We start from the raw sequence: 11123 nt of genomic DNA on the forward strand, positions 1-11123 counted from the left end.
GGTATATTTGAATAAAAATATTATATTTGAAAAAATATATATGTATATAAAAATAAGAAAAATATAAGGATATCGATATTTTTTTGATTCTAGCGCTGAAATTGTCAGTTAAGGGAGAAGCTAATGTTAGCTGGGAGAGAAAAAGGTCGACCAAGGATTCCCAAGGACGCAATCACACCCAGATTGATCATTTCCGAGCAAGCGAACAATATTTTAACTTGACTTATTACCTATTAGGAAATACAGCAGGTAATACTCATAAGATTAATCTATTAGAATTAAGTAGAACCACTGAAGGGTTATAATAAACTTATAAAAGAATATTATAACAAAATAATAAAATGATTGCTCAATCAGTGGAACTGATTTCATAAGTTTTACCGAACCGACTTAATAAGTTTTTCAAAATATTCTAAATTTCAGGCAATGGAGAAGTACGGGTGCCAGCGGGATTTCATAGATACTCATTTAATTTCTCATTACCTTATAATATACCATGCAGTTTCGAACATACAAACGGTCACATCAGATATACGATGAAGGCTGTTATTGACCGACCCTGGAGATTTGATCATGAGAGTAAAATTGCGTTTACCGTAGTCTCATCTTACGATTTGAACGCTCATAGTCATCAATGTGTAAGTAACATCGCTACACAAAGATTTTTTTGCCTCTATTTTACACAAAAGTAATATCGAACTCGAAAATAAAGATACTGCGCGATGATGTTACTAAAATCGAACAATCTGTTTTTCATTAGATCGGCGCAGATGATGAAGTGAGTGAAAGTTTTTGTTGTTTCTGCTGTTTCAACTTGGGTTCGATGAAGTTACGTATCAGAATACCGACAACAGGGTTCGTTCCGGGACAATCGATAGAAACTATGGTCAACCTTAATAACACCAGCAGTGTCAATGTAACAAAGATCTGTGTTAAATTGGAACGAGTAGGTATAACACTACCGTAGTTACTACGTAACTAGCGTATCAAATTAATTTCAATCAATATAGTAACTGTAACCCTTTTTCTATTTATAAAGTCTTTGGAATTTCATGCAAGATCACCGTATAGTATGACTAAGACAGATAAAGCGATTTTAAAAGCCGAGCAAAGAATGGGACCATTCGGCGAACAAGCTGACATTCCATCACGATTACAGATTCCGCCAATACCGCCATCCCATCTGGAATACTGCAGTATAATAGATCAGAAATATTCCTTGCGCATTACTATCCATGTTTCTGGAACGTATGTGTATATTTTTTCAAAGTATAAAATCAAAAGCAATTTAACTTGTATGATTGTACATATGTTATAATCAATAGTTTACTTTTTTAACCAATTCTTAAAATTTTTAGGAATTATTCTGTAATTGTTTACAACAAATGTCCCGCAATTTACGAAAATAGAAAATCGCAATTAAATTATACTGATTGATTTTGTTAAGAAATCAATTCAATTTCCGCTATATTGCAGGCATTGCAGCATTACCAAAGTTTACCCAATTTTGATCGGAACAATTCCATTACACTCTACTATTTCATCTGCATCTTATATACAAACCATACAACAGCCCACAGCTCCTAATGTAATGCAATACGATTATGATCCACCGCCGCCGATGCCGACGTCTCCAGACTACGTACCACCAAATACGCCTTATCCTCAAGCGATAGGTTTTGCCTCACCAAATCAACCTAGTACGTCGACTAACCCATGGGACATACGTGAGTGATATTTTTCTTTGTAAACAATTTTAAAAATTTAATATTAAATCTTGAATATCAGCCTTCATACTGTATAATTGAATATTATTTTCATTTTATTACTTTATTCAATTAGAAGTACAGAAAGTCAAGGCCAGAGAAAAAATATTTTTTCGTGACAATATTTTTGTTATAGAATATTAAGAAATAAAAATATAATTTTTTAAGATTTATTATAGAAATTTGATCTATATGTAAGAACTCTTTAACATGTTGTACTAGTAACCCACGCTGGACTTTTCATTCAAACTGTTTATTTTGGCTATAAAAACATAATTATAAAATAATTGTTGATATATAATTGTAGATACATATTATGATATCAAATGATGCAATATTGGTACCTGCTTTATAATCATTTTTATAATTTTTGTAACTATAAAATATTTAATAAATATGACAAACGCAAACAAAAATACTGTGATGGTAAAGTTACTTAAAATTGGTCTAGCATAGACATGTTAAGAGATATTTTTAAAAAACTATTATCTTTATCTAGCACCGCCATCGTATGAAGAATGTATGCAAAGAGCGGATAGCATCAAAGATGAAGATGAATCAAATTACGTACATGGTGCCAACGAGCCTTTCGCACCAAGATATCCGGTCTTCAATTTCACAACATCACGTAAGAATGAAGTAACATTTATTACTGAATCTATCATTTTTAACACTGCATTTTCAACATTTTTTTCCATAGATCCACCTAAAAAATAATCGAAAATAAAATACTGGAAAATAAGCTGAGACAAGGTGAATACACCACAACAACATTAATTATTTCTACTCGACGCGTTTGTAATAACAAAAAAGTCAGGAAATCAAAAACACATCTTCTGATTGCTACTACCTCATATAGTACATAATATCTTGTATAAATATATTACTCAACTTTTTTAAGTGTAACTTAACTTGTCACGTATACATATTTTTATACTCTATATCACACTGCTTATATGACTACAAATATATTGTGCAGTATGTATATTTCATGCAAAAAAAATTATGTATAATGTACAATAAAGAATATAATTTTGCGATATATACTTCGTATATTTATTTATGTGATAGCAATTAACACGCTAAAATATTTTAAAAAAAATTAGGAATAAAATTTACAAAAAGGAGTATGCAAGAAGGAGAAATAAAGATAATTATGCCAAAAAAATGGCATATTTACACAATTTATTTTATATCTCAACATCATATCATAATCATTATCGAGTCATATAATAGCAAAAGTAATGTTAATAAGAATTTCGAATTTCGGTTAGAATAGCAGGGATAACAAAATGGAGAAAGGACAGAAGGAAGAAAGAGAGGGAGAGAGGAAAGAGAGATTCATCCCGGTAACTTGTGCAAGCGAATCGATTTGAAGAATTTGGAATTGTGAAATGTGAAAAGTGCAATATATGGAAGTCGGAGATGGAACAAGAAACATAAGAGAAAAGGCTATACGATATAATCGTGAATTTAGTGCGCGAACGTTCACTTGTATATGAGATTTGCTATTCTACAATAACTGTATTCCAAATTTACAGCATAGCAAATGTACATGGTATTATTATTCACATTTAGCCACCAAATGCCCGGCAAACAATATTATTGTAGGAACTGAACCCATCCATTTCGACGCTTTCAACACTGTCTTAAATATTGACAAAGGAATACAAGTATCCTTTTTCGATTTTAATAATTTTTGATGTATTAAAATGTATACAAAAGATCTTTAATTGAAGATCGAAACGAGACATCTGTTTTACTGATTCAGTGGGATTTACATGATTTATGATGTCGATACATACTAAAATAAACGATTTTAGAGAGAGAATTTCTTTAAAAAGATAAAATTCTTTTTTGAAAAAAATCGATTTTTTTTTCTCAATGAATATATATATTATCATTTAAATCGTCGAAAATATAAAAAAGTGTTTTAAATAAAAGAAGTTGAATAATTTCAAGAGTAATTCATAATAATACAAAATTTTTTTCTAATTTTGTATTTATTTAAAAAAAAATGTTTATAAAGTTATTATGACTATAAAGTACTCTTAAAACTATTCAATTTTTTATTCAAAACATTTTTTATATTTTTGATTCAGACGACATTTACTCAGAAAAAGATCAATTTTTTCGAAGGAAAAAATTCTTCTGTCCTTTAACATGTAAGAAAATACATTAAAAAAATACATATTTTTAAATCTTACTTTTTTGTCTATATTTTAACATACATAAAGTTATTAAAATCGAATAGAGACAATTCGTTGTATTCCCTCATGAAACTGAAAGAATATTGAATATCTATTATATTGTTATCGGATAATTAAAAAAGAAAGATGATGAAGTCTTCCAATGCTTGAAAAAGTTCAAATAATTGAATCCTTATTCCGAGAAGATGACAAACATAATTATTCTTACATCGCAAATTTCACTTTAATGCCGCTTGCACGAGAATGGTCCCGTTAATTATCAGAACTTGTTATCGTCAGACATCGCCAAAATTTATATGGAAGCCATATACTTTGATACAAAGTCAAGTTCCATTCGACTTTATCGCATGGAATAGTTCAAAGCAAGTTCTTATGAACGATATTCGTAACGTCTTACGAGTTCTTTTTGGATGGACCATTCTTACAATCGTAAATTCGATTAGAGCGGTCTCTTGGGTAATTCACAGAAACATCCGAAGCAAAATCGACAGGAAATGATGCGTTATGATTCGTAACATTCTGCGGTGTATGACGTATATGACTGACATTTCGATACGTGAATGTATACGATTATAAATCGGCATTCAGTGTCCATAAAACTTCACTCGTGCTAATTCGGTATATAATTCACGTGAAGGTTGGAGTAAATTCATATTAGGCACAAGGACAATTAACTCGCAAGGAAAACTCACGAAACGCTGGAGAATTTTTTTCTCAATATATAATTAAAAGAGACAGAAAAGTCAGAAAATATGAGCGTAGACTTACACGAATTAGCGATAAACGCAATTGACGAAAACTTATACAGCATTGTCATAAATTTAAAAGTAATGAAACAGTGAAATCCGAATAATATTAAAATACTTGATTACAGACAAAAAAAAACACGATATCCTCTATAACAAATTGATTTTTATGTCCATAATGATTCAATAATGTTTCCTGATTGCCTTTCTAGACTTTTCCGAGCGTCCTGGTTGTTCGGGAGGGAAAAGGAACTGTGCGCTCCGACTTTACAAAAATTTACTTCACTTATATTACAATAACCTTCCCTCAATTTAAGACATTCAACCCTTAATATATTATTATCATAAATAAATTTGGTCTATATCGGTAATATTGTGAATACGCCGGTACAAACACTGGCAGTATTTGGTTAAGTAAAAATCATGATCACTAGAAGAGGTAACTTGTACGGAGATTAATTATGATATTACAATTCCTTTCATATTTTGTAACTCTTTTTTTTTACATTTCACGCGAACGCAAAAGAACAGTATAATTTCAATATCTCAAAACTGACAAAAGAGAATGATTTAAACGCGCATGTTACTACTTCCAGTAAACCTGATTTGATATTCTTTAAATGATTTGCCGGGGGTTTCGCAAATCTATTCACGATAGAAGCAAAATTTCTCTATATATGGATGCCAATGAAATACTTTCATTTGTCATTATTTAATTAGTATTTATACACAATTTAGTGATCATATTATGATATGGTCACATATAGTGAACATATTATGTTAATGCCCTATGAGATCAATCTCCATAATCATCTTTATAATAATTTGCAAAAACGAAAAACACCAGAAATAATATAGATTTAAAAAAATTAGGCTCCAATATTTTCAACATGTTGCAGATGAATTGAGTAATAGCTAACGCGCGACAAAAATAACAGAAATAATTATGGTAATATAACGCTACTTCGTGAATAGATCTACCAAATAGAATCGATAGGGGAGTGCTATGAGTCAGGTAGATCGGCTTGAAAAACAGGTATTGTAACAGGTGTTGTCAACATTTCCAATTTGATCCACCAAGATTGCCCCGGTCAGTATGCATTGTAAACTATCACGATCCATTGATTCGCGATGATTCATTTTTAAAAAAATAATCAATGTGTTGTTATTATTGCCAATATGGCGTAATGGGTTCAAGACAAACATCAACATTTTTTTCTCTACTTGCATGTATGTGTACATACTATCAATACAACCAGTTAACATTAACTGAGAATAAGAAAAAGGCATTATTTTACATCATCACCGCGTGTTGATCCAAGTCATGAACCATAGGACACCGAGTTGTGCACACGCAGTGTTTAAATTTTTTTTACATATGTCTCTATATATTTATAATGTATGTTGTGTTGTGTGTTTATGTTGTGTGGTACGTGTTTTACTCAATCACTTTACATTATTACAGTTTTTTTCAGTCCACACACTTTTCAAATACCTGCAAATCAAAATTCATATTTTTGCCCCATTTACATTACATTTTCAAGCATAGTTACAAACAATACCTCACAACATGCACAAAAAATGATATTGTGGCATTGTATTTATAGAATTTTAGCTCATTATTTACGTCCAATGCGTATGATAACATATACACAATTTAATAAGCGCGCGACTGCAATCAAATTCGTATATATATTATTCATCCCAAGAATATAAATAGATTTGTACAATCAATAACCGAACAATGAACTCTCGTGCGACATATAAACTCCGAAATCAATATTACTTAAAAAAATATTATAGCATCTATATATTAAATGAGATTTCTTTTTTCTCTTATCAAATATATAAATATCTTAGTAAGAAATTAAATTAACGAATACATACATAATTATGAAGAAAATTTTGCAATAAAATAATATTTAGAAATTTGAACATAGGAAATTTATATAAACATTTGTATCATTCCTAAAACTAAATAAATAAAATTTTAAAGCATACCATATTTTACGTGTGTATTTTTAACCTTCTCTCTTAATGGCACCGGGAGCTTCAGCTAGTCCTTTAACTTTAAGCCGGTCTGCTGTTTTGAGAAATGCTGGTAGCTGATCTTGCGAGACATTTACTTCACCTGCATACATGAATTCTAGGATGGCTTGTAGATGACTGTACGCAACGTCCTTTAGAATTATAATTGGATGTTTGGACGGATTTTCCTAAATATAAAGAGAAAATTTATTTAGTTGCAAAGTCTATCAATCACTAATAATATTAGCTAATAGATAATAGTAATGTTAGAATGATAGTAAAATAATAGTACAATAATATTGCCAATGTACCTCTAATAAAGATTTGAAGTAAGGACTACAGGCGGACAGGACCATTTTATGTGCTTTACAAGTCTGACCATCGCAAGCCAATGTCACATCCGTGAAGCTTTTCTCATCTCGCAGATGTTTGAACGATGACACCATGTTTGATTGGAAGTCATTCCATTTGAGAAAAAACTGTTGCTGCTCTCCTGCCATTGTGAATGCTGAAATTTCCCTATAACTCTTGCGTGATTGTGCAGTCTGCAAACAATATTACAACGAAATCATTGTCAATTTGACATTATTGTCAATTTGACAAACAAATCAGTCCTAGAATTCTGTAACTTCTATAACAATGTCGATATTATTACATTATCATCATGTAGACATATATAGTAAAAAAAAGTTATGCAACAATATAACAATACAGATACAGTTAAAAGTTACAAAATCCTAGTGCAGAACTGCCTAAATGCATTCATACATCATGCATTCATGTGAGATAGGACTTAAACAAAGTAAAATAATAAGAACAAAATAAGATCTTCTTTTCAGCTGAACTTCTTGCATGATTCTTACATTTTTTTTCTTCTTTTTTCCAAGTTGGAGAAAAAAAATTAAAAAAATTAAAAAATGCAAACAGTTCAGCTGAAAAGAACAGATCTAAATCTTATATCAGATACCTGTTACTTTTCTTGAAATAAAATTAAAATTACAAGAGTGCAAATTTATTAGAATATTTATTTAGAACCTCATAGTTCATTGGTTAACATCAAGTGAATTCATTTACTATTATAAAACTTTCAGTTTTTACCTCGTTTCAAGAACAAGATATAAATAAGCCTCCAGACTAGAGATTGAAATTGAGATTGAGGACAGTATTTATAATTCGTTCTTATTTCAAGATTCTTAAGTAATTCTTAAGTAATATTCTTAAGTAATGTCTACTACTAATATAGCCTTCCTGATTTATTACTGTACTTAAAGTACTTAAGCAAAATTTATTGAGCTTGATATTTCTTTGTTTTTTTTTCTTCTTTAGTCATCTCAATCTCAATCTCTATGATACAGGCTTTAAGAATAAAGAGAGATCACACGTCCTGATATCATAAGCTATATCGGAGGTAAATAAAAAAAATGTACAACGACATACGCGAGAGAGGACCTGTATCAACTACGTCACGACGAATGTTAAGTTTTGATGAGAGAACGAAATTCGAAAAAATATGTTCGCGAGCCCTCATGCGAAGATTCTTTGTAGGTTAAATTAAAGGATGTCACAGAGCGAGCGATTGATGAAGATCGCAATGAGACGCGGTGACGCGGAGTCGACCAAATCACTCATGCGAAGCTGAATATATCGTCTCACGATCACCAAATTAGCATGCACGGGTGATGGATATATCGGGATATCAAAATTCGCGTTGATCCGTTCTCGTCATAACATTGCAACGCGTGCATGCGTCCGTCGAGCCGTCTGCCGTCAAGAGGCGCACACGAGTTCGACACAACACGATCCGCAAACACGGCCAGGCGGGATCGAACGCGCGATACCGAGTTCCACACGGCGTGCACGCGATTCCTTACTTCGCGTCGTCGACGGGCCGCCAAATCCTGGACGAGGCGACGACGTGGCTGACGAGCACCTTGCCGTTGCTTGCCGTAGGTAGAACGCGAAAAATACGTAACGCCAAAAACTTTTTGTGCGATCCACCACAAATTTTTTGTTGTGGCTAATATCACGGCGAGGAAATTCGGCTCAAGTCGAGTCTTTCCGCCGATGATCGGTCCCGTCCGCGTATGCAGTACCGACTGAAGTCGCTCGCAAGTGAGCTGCCAGATGGCGCCACTCATCCGGTCGCATTCCGCTTATTAATACGAAAATCAATTTTAAACGGTCGGTAAACATTTCGTACTGATTTCTTCAATTTCTTGTGCTTCCGCATATTATAATTATAAATGTAGGGATACACCGAATATCCGATCGGATATCATTGTAATATTTACCGACTCCATTATTCGGCTAAAATTATTTTATATTTGCAGAACTTGTACAGTTTATCTTATATCTTTAGCTTTTCACGTTGAAGAGATAAAGAAAATTATTATCGTTATTTTTCCCTCTTCTTTCCTTTTTTTTTTTTTTTTTTTAGAATGTTAAGGAATTTATACCGAATGTCCAAGAAGATATCCGAAATCTGATCGAATTAATGACTCCTGCAGACAGAACGCAACGACGAAAATTGGCGCGAGAACCAATCATTTTATCGTTTTTTTATAAAAAAGTGATTGGCTACTGTGCTAACTTCTGCTGCACGACAAGCGACAAGCGTTATACCGCATTCTGTCTGTGAGAGCCATGATTGTCCTACCGGATATCGGATATCCGGTGTCACATTCTTTTCGAAGAAGATTTTTATCGAAGGATTTTTATTCCGTTCAGTAAATTTGGAGATTTTTATCGATCTGCATTCTGTCGACAATTTGGTCACTCCAGCATCCTCTTAACTCTAGATACATACGATGGTTTTCCGGTCCTTTATGATGTGTCACTCGACATTCCACAATTGAATTAATAAGAGATGTCACGGTAAACTCAATTTGTTCCATCTTATGTATAACTATTTCTCTTCGCGCCAAAATAGCGAGGCGGATTATTCTGTTAACTTCTGAAGATTCAGAGATTGAAAAAGCCTAGAGTATTTAAATGATTTTATTCGATATTTCCGAACGCAATTGTTATGCTAGTTTTGTACGACCCGGAGAATAGTTGGAAAGATTTCTATTCGGAGTAGAAGTTGCGAATGTACTCGTGAAGATTCTAAACGAAACTTAGTACATAAAAATTCGAGGATTGTTTCCGAAAAACGAAAATTGACGATTTATGCTAAATCTACATTTGTTCTCTTTGATCTTACAAATTTGCGGAAATTATTAAAATGTTAAATTAATAAATTGTAATGATTTAAAGTAAAATCAGTAAAATAAATTATGATTTCGTCTATAGAAAGTTATAATTTATGGACAGCATATATACATATATAACACAAAGTAATAGATATATATAAATATATATAATTGTTTTTTTTTCTAAAATATTATTAATAATACCAACAATTTATCGGAAATAAAATAATTTAGTACTACCTTGTGTTATAAAAGAAGTTTTATTTACAAAAGAAAATTATTTTCATTTAGAAGAGAAAAAAATTAGTCAAAATAAAAGAAGAACAAAAAAGAGAGGGATGGATAAAAAAATAACGCGTACTATTTATAAATCTCCAATTCCTGTTTCGTAACCCGTTATTATGTAATACACATGCTGACACACACTATACTTATCAACATGAATTAGAACATGTAAAGCGTTTAATTAGTGATCCGCGAAGGGATGTTAATTAACGCGATCTAATCTTAGTATCGATCGGACGCAAAAATCGTCGCGTCTAATTTTTTTTCTGTGCTTTGTTAGTGATAAGAATATATCGATATAAGAGCGAGTCGTTGCAGAAACTCATCGTTCAATCTGATCGATTAATGTACGTCAGCGTGCGTTGGCTTATAGATCAACGCACGCGTAACTATGCTGTATGATGATAAAAAAATGCGCGTAGATAAACAATCCAAACATGACGTAATGATGACAAAACATAATGATTCGTCTATTTATGAGGACGGAAGAACTGTTTGTCTGGTTCGACCACGATACATCTCGCATGAAAAAATCCACCGGTTGTTCCCGTTATTCTTGTAAAAATTATCCTCCAGAGATTACAAGCAATCTGGCCATAGATCTAGTGATCTATGGTCCGATGACACCGGAAGAGGATGAACATTTCAAAAATCTGTAAAGTTCCGAAGAATTTTAGAAAAAAAGCGAGGATAAAGCATTTTTAAGTTATGACGAAATGATAAGCCGCAATCAACGTTGAGACATAAGTAGGGAAATAACATTCTAAAATAATAAAAACAGCTCCAGAAAATAGAAAAATCAAATTCACATCGTTCCTGACGTAATTTAATGTTAAACATCAATGCTTCATCATAAATCTTGATTAAAATTTTATGAATATCTTTATATATATATAT

At 32.0% G+C, this 11123-nt stretch overlaps 2 protein-coding genes across 3 annotated transcripts in view; one reads left to right on the forward strand and one right to left on the reverse strand.

The window, feature by feature from the left end:
- Positions 1–2804, forward strand: part of LOC108690889 (arrestin domain-containing protein 17-like) — a 5276-nt gene extending 2472 nt beyond the window's left edge. The window contains exons 2-8 of the mRNA XM_018198417.1: positions 94–249; positions 424–638; positions 761–946; positions 1040–1248; positions 1477–1727; positions 2266–2394; positions 2467–2804. Coding sequence (XP_018053906.1) covers positions 94–249; positions 424–638; positions 761–946; positions 1040–1248; positions 1477–1727; positions 2266–2394; positions 2467–2483 — 1163 coding nt within the window. The 3' untranslated portion in view covers positions 2484–2804. The remainder of the gene's footprint in view (positions 1–93; positions 250–423; positions 639–760; positions 947–1039; positions 1249–1476; positions 1728–2265; positions 2395–2466) is intronic.
- A 2181-nt stretch (positions 2805–4985) lies between these two features.
- LOC108690887 (longitudinals lacking protein-like) lies at positions 4986–8777 on the reverse strand. Of its 2 annotated transcripts, none has more exons than XM_018198413.1 (4): positions 8622–8777; positions 7062–7295; positions 6724–6938; positions 4986–6217 (listed from the first exon to the last, which is right to left on the reverse strand). In XM_018198413.1, exons 2-3 carry the CDS (start codon positions 7248–7250, stop codon positions 6744–6746), a joined length of 384 nt encoding a protein of 127 aa, XP_018053902.1. In that variant the 5' UTR covers positions 7251–7295; positions 8622–8777; the 3' UTR covers positions 4986–6217; positions 6724–6743. The 2 variants fall into 2 exon arrangements, with proteins under 2 accessions (XP_018053902.1, XP_018053904.1); XM_018198415.1 differs by lacking the exon at positions 8622–8777 and adding an exon at positions 8404–8533.
- Between the last annotated feature and the right edge of the window lie 2346 nt (positions 8778–11123).

The sequence above is a fragment of the Atta colombica genome, unplaced genomic scaffold, assembly GCF_001594045.1.
Source record: "Atta colombica isolate Treedump-2 unplaced genomic scaffold, Acol1.0 scaffold38, whole genome shotgun sequence".
NCBI classification, from domain to species: domain Eukaryota; kingdom Metazoa; phylum Arthropoda; class Insecta; order Hymenoptera; family Formicidae; genus Atta; species Atta colombica.

What these genes read in the sequence shown, in the direction of transcription:
- LOC108690887 (XM_018198413.1), bottom strand. Translation starts at nt 7,250, where the DNA reads ATGGCAGGAGAGCAGCAACAGTTTTTTCTCAAATGGAATGACTTCCAA. An exon ending in ACTTCAAATCTTTATTAGAG is followed by an intron (nt 6,939 to 7,061) that starts GTACATTGGCAA and finishes CTTTATATTTAG; the next exon opens with GAAAATCCGTCCAAACATCC.